This window comes from Rana temporaria, chromosome 2 (assembly GCF_905171775.1).
Source record: "Rana temporaria chromosome 2, aRanTem1.1, whole genome shotgun sequence".
Classification (NCBI taxonomy): domain Eukaryota; kingdom Metazoa; phylum Chordata; class Amphibia; order Anura; family Ranidae; genus Rana; species Rana temporaria.
This window is the reverse complement of record NC_053490.1, coordinates 143,125,879-143,142,226: the sequence shown is the minus strand read 5'-3', so window position 1 is coordinate 143,142,226 and position 16,348 is coordinate 143,125,879. Positions and strand designations below refer to the sequence as shown.

Sequence of the window (16,348 nt, the reverse complement as noted above, 5' to 3'; positions counted from 1 at the left end):
ATTCTCCCCTTTGCCTATATTGTCACTTTACTTTACATTAATTTTAATAATAAAGTGATATACAGTTGTGTTAAGCAAGGTTCAAATTTTTATATCCATTTACCATTTGTTTTTTAGCCTTGTGATGAAGATTCAGCCAGCCCCAGTGTGCCAATGTCAGATATATTGGAAGAAGAAAATCTTGTCAAAGAAGAGTTAGATCAGCAATTTCATAATTTAATGAAAGGTGGGAAATGTATAATAATTTGGAATCTCTCGCTCACTTTTAGGTACCTGAACTTTTTTTTTCCTACTGAGACTTCAATTTCTTGAGCCAAGAAACATGGCTCATCTTATAAATGAAAACCACCTTGACAAATCAACATCAATAGAGGAAGCCACTGTGTTTTGGACAAAGATGTATGTATGCAGTACTTCTACAATCTTAAAAATCCAATCACTTTTTAAGGTCTATCACACCAACTCAGATTTTTAGCTAACAAAACAACAAGGCCCCAGTGCCAAATGTAAAACAGCCATTTTTTGTCTGGCTATAAGTCCTTGGAAATTAAATCTACCTAAAACTATCAAAAGTATACCTTTAGGACCCTTTCACACTGGGGCGGGAGGTGCTAATTTTGCGGCGCTATTCGGCCACTAGCGGAGCGTTTTTATCCCCCGCGGCCGAAAAAGGGTTAAAAACCACCACAATGTGCTTTGCCAGCAGTATAGCCGCGGTGTCCCATTGCTTTCAATGGGCGGGAGTGGTGGAGGAGAGGTATACACACCGCTCTAAAGATGCGGCTAGCAGGACTTTTTTTTCCATCCTGCCAGCACACCGCTCCAGTGTGAAAGCCCTCTTGCTGGAGAAACAGCAGCCGCTGTTTCAGAACGGTTTGCAGGCGCTATTTTCAGCGCAATAGCGCCTGCAAACTACCCCAGTGTGAAAGGGGTCTTAATGAGATCAAAGGAAAAAATGTAATGCAGGAAGTGAAAGTAACTACCACAAGTTGCTTGTTCTTGTTTTCATTTATTCATCTGAGCTCCCTGGAAGATCCAAAATGCGGGATGCTTAATATGTTAACTTTAGCTCCGAAAGTAGACTGCCGCCTCTCTGAAGTAACAACGAAGGGCTGATCTAACAGATATGAAGGCTTAAAACTTTGCAGTGAAGGTTGATATGAAGGCTCAGAACATTGCGGTGAAGGATACAGCGAGGCAGAGCTCTAACCTATGAGCTCAGAGCAGCCATTACCATTCTGGACCATTTTAGTACATACATAGTCAAGGAAAGAGTTTGAAAACACTATTGGCACTTCAATTTTTGGAGGTACACAGAGCTGAAACTAATCATCTCAATGACAATAGTAATTATTATTAGTTAATGTTGTTGGGCTCCTCGTACTGGTTACAAAAAAATTGATTAGCTATGTGATTTTATTGTTTTTCATACTATATCATTATTTTAAATACCACATAGCATATTATGAGGGAAACCTCTTAGGCCCAGATTCGCGTAGGGCGGCGTTACATTGAGCGGGCGTAGCGTATCGTATTTACGCTACGCCGCCGCAACTTAGAGAGGCAATGCTGTATTCACAAAGCACTTGCGTCCTAAGTTACGGCGGCGTAACGTAAATGTGCCGGCGTAAACGCGCCTAATTCAAATTGTGAAGAGGTGGGCGTGTTTTATGTAAATAAAGCATGACCGTGGACGTATCCCAGTGCGCATGCGTCGGATAGAATGCCTAAGATACCTCAAACACTGCCTACGACGTGAATGTAACTTACGCACAGGCCTATTCGCATACGACTTGCGCAAACAACGTAAAAAGATACGCTTGTTCCGACGTCCATACTTTGCATGGGCTGCGCCACCTAGAGACCTGCATTATCTTTACGCCAGCGTATGTCTTACGTAAACGGCGTAACTAAATGCGATGGGCGCACGTACGTTTGTGAATCGGCGTATCTAGCTCATTTGCATATTCAACGCGGAAATCAATGGAAGCGCCACCTACCGGCCAGCGTAAATATGCACCCCAAGATACAACGGCGTATCTTGGCCAAATCTATGCGTAACTGATTCTATGAATCAGGCGCATAGATACGACGGCGGCCATTCGGACTTACGATGGCGTATCTGGAGATACGCCGTCGTAAGTCTTTAAGAATCTGGGCCTTAATGTTTTTTCACTCCTTTTTTAATACATTTCTTGTCCTTCTTTTCTGCTTAGTTGAATGTCATCAGGATTATATCCTAAATTCTGCAGACGAGTCAGAAAAATCAATGTGCCAATATAAAGCGGATGCAGATGCCAGCTGCACAAAGTTTTTGAGTTACAGCCAGGTATTGTATATTGCACTTGTGTAGCAGGAAATTGCCTGGTACAAATCACTTAAGAGATAAATTAGTGTTTCACAGGGTCCATGTGCTGTCAATTATTCTTTTGAATCAATGACGTGTTAATATTATCTGTGGTCAGCCATAGAAAATTTTAACTGGGAAGAGTATTTAGAGGGCTATAGAAAGATAGTATACTGTTGAAACCTTGAAATATCAGGTTATGCAGTACATATATATGAGAGAGAAAGACATATAATTCACTGCTGGATATACTGCTAACATATTCAAATGTTTGATCAACTTTAGTTTCATGATTCATTTGAGATATAGATTGTTTAATTATGAATCCAAATGGGAGTCATGACCTTAATTTAAATCTAATGATGACCCTGTTGCTTCATGCAACTTATTCGGGACCATAATGCCTCCTGACCACCACTACTGCCATCTTTAATGTCATTTGTACTGAGCGATTACGTTTTCTTGTTTTTGCTGACTTCTCCTTCTAAATTGTCTGGTTTCCAAGCTGGTCCAGTAGCTTCAAAACATTTTGTATCTTTGACATGAAACAAGTATACCAATCGGGATTTCTGACTTTGCTCTGACTTTAGTCCCAACCATGGAGCTCCTTTCCTTTAGTATCAAAGCTTTGTATCTACAACTTCAGAAAATATACCAATATGTCCTCCTACAGTGCTCTGCACTGCCTCCTCCCCTTCTTGGCTGACAGAAGCCATGATATTACCTCTTCTGGGCAAAGAGAGTTATCAATTTGGTAGCTTAAGATGTTGAATTTGGAACCCAAAATCAACTGTGGGTTCAGTATACAGATCTCTTGAACTTTTTCAGCAGTGACTAAACTAAGAAGCACTCAGTATACATGACAAAACCCTCTGTAGCCATACTGTCCTGGCAAAACGTATTACAGGCTTAGGCCTCATACACACGACCGAGTTTCTCGGCAAAAACCAGTAAGAAACTTGCTGGGAGATACTTTTTAGCCAAGGAAACCGGTCGTGTGTACATTTTCGTTGAGGAAACTGTCGAGAAACTCGACGAGCCAAAAAGAGAGCATGTTCTCTATTTCCTTGACGGGTATGGAGAAAATTGGCTTGTCGAGTTCCTCGACAGCCTAACAAGGAACTCGATGAGGAAAACTATGTGTTTCGCCCGTCGAGTTTCTCAGTCGTGTGTACGAGGCTTAAAGGTGTCCAAGCGGCATCTAAGGCTTCCGTTTATAATTTGTAGTGCTCTTTGCTGGATGCTGCAGTGTTTACCTTATGCTGTGCCCTCATTTTAGATGCTAATCCTAAAATGCAGGCCAACCTGCAGGTTCCCACAAAGCTTTCTCTGCATAATGCTACAAAGAACATTCTGTGGTTGGTGCAGGGGTGACTTTGAGAGGTCATGTAACCAGGTTCTTCTATTCCACCCTGTGTGTTTTTTCTCCCATTCATTTATTTGAAGCAATACGCATGTTTGCAAAGCACAACACTGTGCATGATGAATGTGTTTTTTTAAAGCAACATTAAAGTGGATGTAAACCCTCCATATACCCAGTAAAGTGAACAGCCTCAGATGATACACAGGGATGAACCAAATCTCCCTACATAGGGTTTACATCTATATCTGCTGTCTTCACATTTATATACTGTTTAGAAAGTTCAGATCGTGTTAGAAAATCTTCTCTTCCTGTTTAACACAGAGTGTGATGTTTGGGCATACAGCCAAGGTAGCTAAAATTGCTGATTGGAGGAAAGGCACACATCCCCTCTCATCATAGGCAAAGACTCTCAGAGGTGTTTTGTAACAGGGCTAGCTCCCTGCTAATCTATTTATAGCAACCTCCCCTGACAGAAATGTCAGGCTACTTGTATCTGATGTGTCCGAGAATTTGTCAGGAGTTATCAGGTTGATAACAGAGGAACGGGTCAGGAGAGAGCTACAAAACTTAGCTCTTTGAAGAGAGATAACAAAATACTGCAGCTATATGTGCCCAGCTCAAATTTCATGAAGTGGGTTTACATTCACTTTAAGGCCTTAGTAAGGCCTTATGGTGTGAGCGCCATATAAACTTGTTCAATCCAGCTAGAGCATTGTGGTTACCTCTTGAGCTACAATTACCGATAAGAATTAATATCCCTGACATCAAGATGGAGGGGATTGTGGATTCTATTCAAAGACTACTAATTGTTAGATCCAAAAATGTTGGTAATGGAACACTTGGACTTTTCAGGCACTTAGACACATAAACATATATAAAACGATTACAATTTTATTTGGTATCTATTAAAAATATTTTCCATATAAAGATCATAATAGAGTACACAGTCATAGAATACAGCACCCTATAGGTTAGGATAGTGATACCCCCCCCCCCCCTCCCCCAAAAAAAGTGGTTTACGCTACAACCATACATATGTGATAAGTGGGGGTTCGACAATAATTAGTACATGGTGGCCCAGATTCACGTAGGAGAGCGCATCTTTGTGCGGGAGTAACGTATCCTATTTACGTTACGCCTCCGCAACTTTGACAGGCAAGTGCAGTATTCTCTAAGCAAAGTTGCGGCGGCCTAGCGTAAAAAGTCCGGCATAAGCCCGCCTAATTCAAATGTGGAAGATGTGGGCGTGTATTATGTAAATGTATTGTGACCCCATGTAAATTACGCTTTCTCCGAACGGCGAATGCGCCGTCCGTGAAAGTATCCCAGTGCGCATGCTCCAAATTAACCCGCAAAAAGCCAATGCTTCCGACGTGAACGTAAATTACGCACAGCCCTATTCGCAAACGACTTACGCAAACGACGTAATCGACGGAAAATTTGACGCTGGCCCGACGTCCATACTTAACATTGGTACGCCTCATCTACGCCTCATATAGCAGGGGTAACTTTACGCCGGAAAAAGCCTAACGTAAAAGGCGTATCTGTACTGCGTCGGCCAGGCGTACGTTCGTGAATTGGCGTATCAAGCTGATTTACATATTTCTAGGCGTAAATCAGCGTACACGCCCCTAGCGGCCAGCGTAAATATGCAGTTAAGATACGACGGTGTAGGAGACTTACGCTGGTCGTATCTTATACAAATTCTGGTGTATCTGATTCTTTGAATCAGGCGCCAAGATACGACGCCTCAGACTCAGAGATACGACGGCGTATCTGGAGATACGCTGTCGTATCTCCTACGTGAATCTGGGCCGGTATGTTGATTACTGATTCTGTGTGTACACAGTACCACCCTGTGGACAGATGCGTTATTTTTGATATTACCAGATAATCTATATGTTCACTTAAAAAGTGGTAGTGTTGACCTCCTCTGCACTTACAGGCAATGTTTTGGCAGCCACTTTATGAACACTATAGATGGTCTGGCAAACCTTATATGGGACTCAAAACATTGTGAATATAACTAAAGTCAGTTTTTAGCAGCTGTCTACTGTATTATGTGATTTTTAAATAGAAGATCCCTCAAGGTTTTTTTTTAGCAGCGAGATTGTATTAGAAACAGGTAACAATTCATTTCTGTTAAAATGTAGTGTTTATTTAATGTATCACAATAGCAAAAAACATATGTGGGTATGGATACATAGGAGTCATAAAAAGCGATTCTGGCCATGACATAAAAATATAACTCATCAGTATCGGAAAATTACACATGAACTCAAATTGTAGAAAACAATGGACTTATATGAAATTTCACATGATATCCCTGTATTAGGTGATGTCACACTATGGTAGCTCTGCTGGTATGGTGATTTAGAGGACTATACACTGGATTATTTTACTGTTTAAAGGAACAAGTATCTGTGAAACAAAAAAAAATTGCATGCTTATACTTACCCTGATTAACCATAACATTATGACCACCCATCAGGGCATGGACTCCATTAGACCTCTGAAGGTATGCTCAGGGCCGCCATCAGGGGGGTACAGGCAGTACACCTGTAAGGGGCCCGGAGGTCCCCAGGGGCCCGGATGGCAACCCCCTTTTTTAGGAGTCCGGAGGTCCCCAGGGGCCCGGAGGCCCACAGGGCCCCAGATGGCAACCCCTTTTTTTTATTTATTTTTTATAAAAAAAAATATATTTTAGGACCAATTTTTTTTTAGGGGTCCAGAGGTCCCCAGGGGCCCGAAGATCCCCAGTGCCCCGGATGACAACCCTCCTTTTTTTTAATAAAAACATTTTTTTTTTATTATTTTATTTCTTTTTTTTTCTTTTCAGTTCTTTTTTTCATATATATGTGGCAAACCCCCCTTTTATTTTTATATATATATATATATATATATTTGTTTTTATTTATTTTTTATTATTATTAAAGGGCCCAGAGATCTCGGATGGCAACCACCCTTTTTTTGTAATTTCTTTTTATAAAAAATAATAATAATTTGTGTGTGTGTGTGTATGTATATGTGTATATATATATACATATATATATATATATATATATATATATATATATATATATATATATATATATATAGGGCCCAGAGGTCCCCAGGGCCCCAGATGGCAACCCCCCTTTTAAAAAAAAAAATATATATATATATATATATATATATATATATAGGGCCCAGAGGTCCCCAGGGCCCCAGATGGCAACCCCCCTTTTAAAAAAAAAAAATATATATTTTTTTTTTATTTCTTCTTTCTCTTTTTATCAAAGGGCCCAGAGGTCCCCAAGGCCCCGGATGGCTACCCCCTTTTTTTATATATATTTTTCTTTATTTCTTCTTTTTTTTGTAAAGGGCCCCCCCCCCGCTTCTCAAAATTTGCGGCAGCCCCCCCCCGCTTCTCAATTTCAGGCGGCAGCATCCCCCCCCCCCCCCCAAGTTCTCTGCTCCAGGGGTTCCCATGCCTGAAGCTCTGTAAGGGGCCCCATAATTCCTGATGGCGGCCCTGGGTATGCTGTGGTATCTGCCACCAAGAAACCGGTAGCAGATCCTTTAAGCCCTGTAAGTAGCCTGCATGGATCAGACTTGCTTTTCCAGCACATCCCACAGATGCTTGATTGGACTGAGGTCGGGAGAATTTGAAGGCCAAGAGAAACGCATTTAATTTGTTGTGTTCCTTAAAAAAATTTTAATGCATTAAACCATGCCACCTTCTTCCAGTGCTCTGTGGTCTAGTTCTGGTGCTCATGTATCCGATGTAGGTGCTTTTGGCTGTGAACATGGGTCAGCATGGGCACCCTGATCAGTTTGCAGCTACACAGCCCCATACGCAACAAACTGCAATGCAATGTGTGTTCTGACACCTTGCTAATGGAACTGGCATTAACTTTTTAGTACCGTATTTATCTGGGTATAGCGCGCAACGGCGTATAGCACGCACCCAGTTCTAGGAGGTAAATTTCCTGGAAAAAAAAATTACTTACAGTTTAAATGTCCCTCTTCGGTGTCTTGCCCGGTGTCCATCGGTGGCCTTGTCCGGTCCGGCGTCCATCTTCGGCCTTCGTGGTGTCCTTTCCGCTTCTCCCGCGCTGTCTCGGAGCGCCGCTGCCGACATATACCGAGCGCAGTACACTCGTCTATGCTCGGCCACGCTCGGCTCCTCTCGTAGGGCGTGACCACGAGCGGAGCCTAGCCGAGTGTACCCCTAGTGTACTGCGCTCGGTATATGTCGGCGGCAGCGCTCAGAGACAGGGGATCGGCGTATAATGTGCACCCACGATTTCCCCCTGTTTTTAAGGGGAAAAAAGTGAGCGTTATACGCCGATAAATACGGTAATTTGAGCTACAGTAGCTCTTCTATTGGATCAGACCACACAGACAAACTTTTTCTCCCTGTGTTCAGCGATAACCCTTGGCTGCCCTTGACCCTGTTCACAGGTTTTCCTTCTTTGGACCACTTTTAGTAGGTTTTGACCACTGCAGACAGGGAACATCCCACAAGAGCTGCAGATTTTGGAAACATGGGGTGACTGAGCTTAATTGCTCAGGAGTTGAGGTGTGGGTTGAGTCCACAAACATTCTGTTCACAGTTGATATCATTGAATTCTAAAGGCCCTATAACAAGATCAGAAAATCCTACAAAAAATACCGCTTCTAAAGCAATCGTCCGATAATCTGATTGTTAGTACACAGCTTTGGTCTGAAAGTCAAGGGACAAACACGAAAAAAAAAAATTGTACGATACCAGATCGGATGATTTATGTTTAATCAGTACAGTTATTTTTCAGAAAATACAATACAAATATAATACAACACATGACCTCACTTCGCACTTCTGAATTTTTATTTTGTAGCACGAGAATTTTCATACTTTAGTAACCTCTTCATTTTCCATCAGGAGACTACAAAGCAAAAAAACAAATAAAAAATGGACGATCATTTCATTGTGTGTACTAGGCTTTACTTTCTTTGCTGCGTGTACTCTTGGCTGAGATTTTGGGAAAGGTTAGCACATACAATATATATTGATCAAACTTTCTTATACCATAGTGACTAATGCATATTTTCTACCTTCAGTCAAAAGCAGCTGAATTTGATGAACCTCTACAAATACAGGAAGAAACACCATGGTGTATACAAAACAGGTAATTAAAAATCATGGGATTTACCCAAAGTCAAACAACATCCTTCATCCTCACTTCACCCCTTGTAATTTAAAATCAGTTATGCTTAAATAACACAATTTGGTTGTTGTATGAAAACTCTAGGATATAATTAGTAGTTAAAGCCTACAATATCAGGTTATTGTTACAGTCGCTTCATCCAAAAAATAGTTTTTGCACTACTTTTCTGCATCTCTCTTGGGACATGAGTGTCCCAAGAGACTGCAATGTTAAAATCACAAAAGTCCCAAGGAAGTAGTTTTTGTCTTATCTTTGCTATTATGGCTGCGACTTCAGAGGGTTTTGTAGGTTCGTTATGTGCCATATGTTTTGTTATGATTTGCCAAGTCGCGAAACATCAACGTGGCATGAAAGTCGTATCATGTCACAAGCAAGTCTCAATACAAAGTTGCATGACTTTGAGGGTTGCAGCAGTATGAACCCAAGCCTAGGTTCACACTAATGCGATGCAGGAAACACCACAATCTGTGCATGTTTCCTGCACTGCATTTTAACCTCCCTGGCTGTATTCCCGAGTGTGGCTCGGGGTGAATTTTCAGTACCAAATGCGGTAACCCCAAGCCACACTCGGGATTGCATCGCAGGATCCATTTAGAGGTTACTTACCTTGTCCCCTGGATCCTGCGATGTCTCCCCGCTGTGATCTGCGAGCCACTGTGTCTTGCTTGATTCACAGTGCCAAGCTCCGTTCCCTGCGAGTTCAGCGCCAAATTTAAAAAGTAAAAAACATAGTATAGATACAGTATACTGTAATCTTACAGATTATAGTACTGTATCAAATAATTGCACATCCCCTTTGTCCATAGTGTCCTGCATGCAGTTTTATATTATAAAAACTGTTCTTTCTGCCTGAAAACTGGAGATTGTTCATAGCAACCAAAAAGTGTCCCTTTACATCAAAAGTGGTTTTAGACCAGCTAGAAAACAGTGATAATAAATTAGAATCACTTGCAGAATTGAGCGATAGTGATTTGTGTGGAAATTCAATTCAAACACTGAAAGTAATGACAGCGACAATTCTGCAACTGAGCAAATTTCTGTGTTTTTAATTTGATTACATTATTGAATATTTTCTATTATTATTTGTTATAATTATTTATAGTTATTTATTATATTATATTATTATAATTAATGATTTTGTGTTTCAAACTTTATCATACCCGGGATGTCTACTAGACTCTTGTGCAAATTTCAGTCTTCTTGATTTGATTACATTATTGAATAATTTTTATTATAATTTTTATTATTATTTGGTATAATTATTTATAGTTATTTATTATATTATAATTTATGATTTTGTGTTTCAAACTTTATCATACCCGGGATGTCTACTAGACTCTTGTTTGGAAAGATTTAAGTGAGTTATTTCTAAGAATTACAGGCCTATAATATAAAACGCCAAATTTCCATGCAAAACAATTGTACCGCTTTCAGCATAAAAAATCTGACATAATCATACCTCCAGGGAGGTTAATCACACTGCCCCTGCGATCTGCATGGGGCCTGGCAAGGGCACTCAGTCATATAATTAGATGGTGCCATTTCTTCAGAGGTAAAGCAGAGAGAGGTCAAGGTTCGTGTGGCAGATGTCCAGCCAGGGAGACCATGTTTTAAGGAATGCAACAAAGGTGTACAAAAATGGGCCTACTATACACCTCTCAGCGCCTACATGGAACAGAAATTGCAATTTGAAAATCAGACTGCACACTGAAGTGCAATGGATTGAAAGAACCAATAAATGGAGAGCTCCTTTTAGAGAGATAAACCATCAAAAGAAGGTAAAAAGCTAAGCTGCTGTTTAAAATACATAGAAAATCGAAAATAAATGATATAAAAAAGCTATAGACCATGTAATGTCCAAGTCCTATACCAAAACAGCGCTGGTGTTGGTAAATTAATGTGGCAAAAATTGTAAGACCAACTCCACAGTAATGGTTAAGATGGCTGATAGAGTGCAAAACAATAAAGAAAAGTGTCCGTGGGTGATCCTATTGGAGAGGACAGCGTGCACCTTCCACCGTGAAATCCAAATCCACCTCGTGGGACAAACACTCCCCCTCCGGGGTTCACACTCACCAGAAAGAAATTGAAACCGGGCGATGTATAAACTCCAAAAGATGTTGCACTTGTCACAACCCAGGGATACACTAACTGCTAGAGACTCCAATTCAAACAAGGACAGAGATATGCCAACATAGCGTAATTCCGTTTATTGTAAACATAAAGAGCCCCCCACATAAGTGATCCCCTCATATATTGCACGTACTTGTAAAAAAGAAGGAGTGAGCATCAATGCACAACGTCTCCACAAAGGGGAGAAAAGCCGTTTGGACCTCACGTGAATAGACGGACGCTATCACTTCCTGGTTCCGGGTCGGGCTGCGGTGGAATGCAGACGTCACTTCCTTGCGTCGTGTAGGGCGTGACCTTTGGAGTTTATACATCGCCCGGTTTCGATTTCTTTCTGGTGAGTGCGAACCCCGGAGGGGGAGTGTTTGTCCCACGAGGTGGATTTGGATTTCACGGTGGAAGGTGCACACTGTCCTCTCCAATAGGATCACCCACGGACACTTTTCTTTATTGTTTTGCACTCTATCAGCCATCTTAACCATTACTGTGGAGTTGGTCTTACAATTTTTGCCACATTTATTTACCAACACCAGCGCTGTTTTGGTATAGGACTTGGACATTACATGGTCTATAGCTTTTTTATACCATTTATTTATGTTTTAAGGAATGTAGAAAAAATATATTTTTTCCATCCGTCTGGCAGATCGTAGCAGATGAAAACGGAGAGGCGGATCCGCTTTCATCTGTTCTCCCATAGAGGAGAGCAGGGCTCTGCCAGGCCTGTCTCTACACGGTGAGCGGAGATGGTCCTGTCATCCGCCTGCTCAGAGAAATCAACGGATCGATCCCCCGCCGAGCAAGCGGAGTCCACCAAACGGACAGCCGCGTGAAAGGGGCCTAAGTAAGCTACAATACACAGCAGTTTCCACCCTCTCTATTTGTCCAAGTCGCCATTGTTACATCTCAAAATTTTCTGGATACCACAGCACAAGAGGAGAGAGGAAAATTTCCTATGTAGACATTTGTACTAGTGACAACTGTCCCTCTCATTTCCTGCTTTCCCTGAAAGATCATTCAGAGGATCAAAACATGGTGCTGTAGCCATATATAATGAGACCACACATTCTGCTTTCACTTCAGTGTTAGGTTCATCAGAATTATAAGATCTTTAAAAAATATTTTTTTTTCCTTTGCAGGAAACATAGTTTGGAACAAGAAGAAATTCATGCAGGAATGATAGAACAGTTAAGAGAAGCAGTTGATATGTTACAAGATCCTATAAGGTATTCCTGAGCCATTACAAGATTCTACTAACGCAGTTCTTTTTTTTTTATAACTAGCTGAATACCCGGCTTTGCCCGGTCTTCCTATCTTAACCTTTTGGGGAGGAAAATCATAGTAACATAAATATACCCATCTTTTATATAAGGGTGTAGGTAAGGGTTAATTTAACTGTCATATATTTTTATTTGGCATATAAGTAATATGTGTACCAGGTATTATTGAAATATCTCCAGGCGTACAGAAGTTATGTGGGAACATACATTTCCCATTGATTTGTATGGGACTTTAAACAAAAACCCCGACCCTCACAAATGGGGGTAGTTAAGGGATAAATTAACTATCCTATAGTTTAAGTGGACATATAAGTAACATGTGACCAAGTGTTATCGAAATATCTACAGCCGTTTGGAAGTTATGAAGTAACATGTATTTCCCATAGAGTTGAATGGGACTTTAAAGGAAAACCCCGACCATGGCAAATAGGGGTGGGTAAGGGTTAAACCACCTATCCTATGTTTGTTGCTGACATATAAGTAACATGTGTGTCAAGTTTCATGTTAATATCTTTAGCCGTTTGGACGTGATGCTGGAACATGCATACAGACGTTGAGTTTTATATATATATAGATATACTATGTATGTATGTATGTATGTATGTATACAGTATCTCACAAAAGTGAGTATACTCTCACATTTCTGGAAATATATTATTATATCTTTTCATGTGACAACACTGAAAAAATTACACTTTGCTACAATGTAAAGTAGTGAGTGTACAGCTTGTATAACAGTGTACATTTGCTGTCCCCTTAAAATAACTCAACACACAGGCATTACTGTCTAAACCGCTGGCAACAAAAGTATGTACACCCCTAAGTGAAAATGTCCAGATTGGGCCCAAAGTGTCAATATTTTGTGTGGCCACCATTATTTTCCAGCACTGCCTTAACTCTATTGGGCATGGAGTTCACCAGAGCCTCACAGGTTGCCACTGGAGTCCTTTTTCACTCCTCCATGATGACATCACGGCAGGGATGGACTGGCCATTGGGACTACAGGGAGTTTCCCGGTGGGCCGATGGCTCAGTGGGCCGGCTTCAGTGACAGCAGACCGCCGCCCCCCCTCCGCTCCTCTGTCTCTCCCTCCCCGCAGCGCTCACCTGGGGGGAACAGAGAAGCAGGGGAAGGACCAGAGGAGTAGGGACGACGACAGAGGAGCATGGGGGAGGGGACAGACAGCTGACTCAACAGCTATGGCCTGGGAGTTTCTCACTTCTGCCTAAACTTGTCCCATAAGGGGGGGGGGCACCAAACTGATTATTTTCCCTGGGTGAAGTAATGTCTAGCTTCCCCACTGGTACTGCCTATAAGTACCAGCCGTTCTACTCTAATTAAGTAGAACGGCTAGTGAAAGGGGAGAGGGGGCTTGGGTGGCCGGGGGGGGAGGGGTGCGGGATTTGTCCGTCCGCCATGGGAGAGACCTGTCAAAGTGGGCCAGTCTGGATGAAGTCCAGGGCCAAATTTTTGTCCCAGTCCAGCCCTGCATCACGGTGGATGTTAGAGACCTTGCGCTACTCCACCTTTCTTTTGAGGATGCCCCACAGGTGCTCAATAGGGTTTAGGTATGAAAACATGCTTGGTCAGTCCATCAGCTTTTTAGCAAGGCAGTGGTCGTCATGTGTTTGGGGTCATTATCATGTTGGAATACTGCCCTGCGGCCCAGTCTCCATAGGGAGGGGACTATGCTCTGCTTCAGTATGTCACAGTACATTGGCATTCATGGTTCCCTCAATGAACTGTAGCTCCCCAGTGCTGGCAGCACTCATGCAGCCCCAGACCCCTGACACTCCCACCACCATGCTTGACTGTAGGCAATACACATTTGTCTTTGCACTCCTCACCTAGTTGCTCCCACTCACGCCTGACACCATCTGAACCAATTCAAGTTTATCTTGGTCTCATCAGACTGCAGGACATGGTTCCAGTAATCCATGTCCTTTGTCTGCTTGTCTTCAGCAAACTGTTTGTGGACAGACATACTTGTGCATCATCTTTAGAAAAGGCTTCCTTATGGGATGACAGCCATGAAGAACTATTTGATACAGTGTGCGGTGTATGGTCTGAGCACTAACAGGCTGACCCCCCACCCCTTCAACCTCTGCAGAAATGCTAGCAGCACTCGTATGTCTATTTCCCAAAGACAACCTCTGGATATGGCGCTGAGCATGTGCACTCAACTTCTTTGGTCGACCATGGCGAGGCCTGTTCTGAGTGGAACCTGTGCTGTTAAACCGCTGTATGGTCTTAGCTACCGTGCTGCAGCTCAGTTTCAGGGTCTTGGCAATTTTCTTATATCCTAGGCCATCTTTATGTAGAGAGGGGCCTATCTGGGTGAGCAATACCCACTCAAGAGAGAGTGGTGAATACTGGAACTTTAGATATTTTTGTGCATTCTGTACTGCGTACCTGAACTTTCCCCTTCTCTCTATATTCTCCACTTTCTTCACAAGTTTTATGCAGCAAAAATAAAACCTAACAGTTGAAGGTTTTACATCTTGTGTGGGCATTGCAATTTCTACAGACTTCCTTCCCCTGAACTTAGAGGTAATGTGCAAAACCCAATCTAAACCACCAGCTCCTTTGGGGGTAGTGCTACACACAAGTAGTTATTTTTGTTCAACCCAGCATGGCTGACAGTTAAGGAGGAGCTGCTCTACTAACTTTCCAACGTTAGTACAGTGAACTCCCCTACTGTTGTGTTCTGACAGGGGGACATCACCCCCCCCCCCCCAAGCATGAGGGATACAGGAGGGAGAATCAGGGCGATAATATAAGACACTATGCTTGTAAACTTTACTAGTTTGTGTCTTCCTGGCAGCAGAATTTGTCCTTGCATCTCTCCTGCTTCCCTTTCTTCCCTCCCTAATCCATGTTCCCTTAGCATAGTCTGTGTAATTCCAGTTTCTTTCTTCCCCATTAAGCAATAGTAAATCCTTAAGCTGTCAGCAGATCGGCCCCCAGTAGCTCTGTTTTTAAGCACAGTGCTAAAAATAGAGCGCAACTGAGCATGTGCAGAGCAGGGCTGTTTTTTAAGGTTTTGAATAGCTATACCTGAAAAAGGGGTCAGCCTGAAGTGATCTAGCAGGGCTTAACTTTCCACTTTATAACAACTACTGTAGGATATAGACCTCAACATTAAACTATTCACATTTGGTCGCACACTGACCTGTTTTTTTATGGGGGGGTAACAATTCCATCACTCGTGCCATCATGTGTTTATGTGACAACTGGTTGATATTGACAATATTATCACATTTGAATTTGTACAACACTTAGACTTGATTGTGTTTTTATTTTCCAGATTAAGAATGGAAATTGAAGACAGCACTGAATTGTTTAATACACAGACCTCTCCATCTGATCCAAACAGATCTACAGTAAAGTGTGTTTATCTACCATAGTAAAATATATTACATGCACACTTGAGGCACATCTCACAGTTTATTACCTAATGGACTTTTTATCTGTCTCCTACAGTGGCCAAGTGGAGTTACAGATGTCTCCAATATTGCAGGTATTGATTTACATGTCCCATAAAATGTTGCATAGTTTGTTTATAAGATTTTACATTAGTAACATTGTCCTGGATAAGGTTATAAAACAAAATGGGTCATTACCCCCCATATTGCAGGACTCTGAAGGCATTGCATTCTTGTGTTTTCAAGTGCTAGAGCTTTTTACAAAATAATTACCTTTAACATACTAATCCTTTACATTTGCTTTCAATGATAGAATGACACTCTGAATGAGAATGAAGCATGCAATAACTCCGAGGAAGAGGTGGGTTATATGTGCAAGCTTACATGTGCTTACATATGTAATTGATTTATATGTCTAATTTATATTATATAGTCCTTTAGATTGTTCTTACTTAAATAGTTTCATTAATCCCATCAAGAGATTTTTTTTTTTTTATATTTTATGATTTTGCATGCATTGTATATGTATACAGTAAAATACCTGTTAACCCTTCAAGAAATTCCTTTAGTGAGCTGATAATACTGCCTCTGCTGCACTAAAATCCCAAAGTACT

General features: G+C 41.6%; 1 protein-coding gene across 4 annotated transcripts in view; it reads left to right on the top strand.

The window, feature by feature from the left end:
• The window catches only part of LRCH1 (leucine rich repeats and calponin homology domain containing 1), a 290,465-nt gene that overhangs the window by 180,853 nt on the left and 93,264 nt on the right, over positions 1–16,348 (top strand). For 2 of the 4 annotated variants that reach the window (XM_040341250.1, XM_040341252.1), the window contains exons 8-14: positions 118–226; positions 2,217–2,329; positions 8,796–8,863; positions 12,169–12,255; positions 15,617–15,697; positions 15,793–15,829; positions 16,048–16,095. In XM_040341250.1, coding sequence (XP_040197184.1) covers positions 118–226; positions 2,217–2,329; positions 8,796–8,863; positions 12,169–12,255; positions 15,617–15,697; positions 15,793–15,829; positions 16,048–16,095 — 543 coding nt within the window. The remainder of the gene's footprint in view (positions 1–117; positions 227–2,216; positions 2,330–8,795; positions 8,864–12,168; positions 12,256–15,616; positions 15,698–15,792; positions 15,830–16,047; positions 16,096–16,348) is intronic. The other 2 variants (XM_040341251.1, XM_040341253.1) reach the window with 1 other exon arrangement.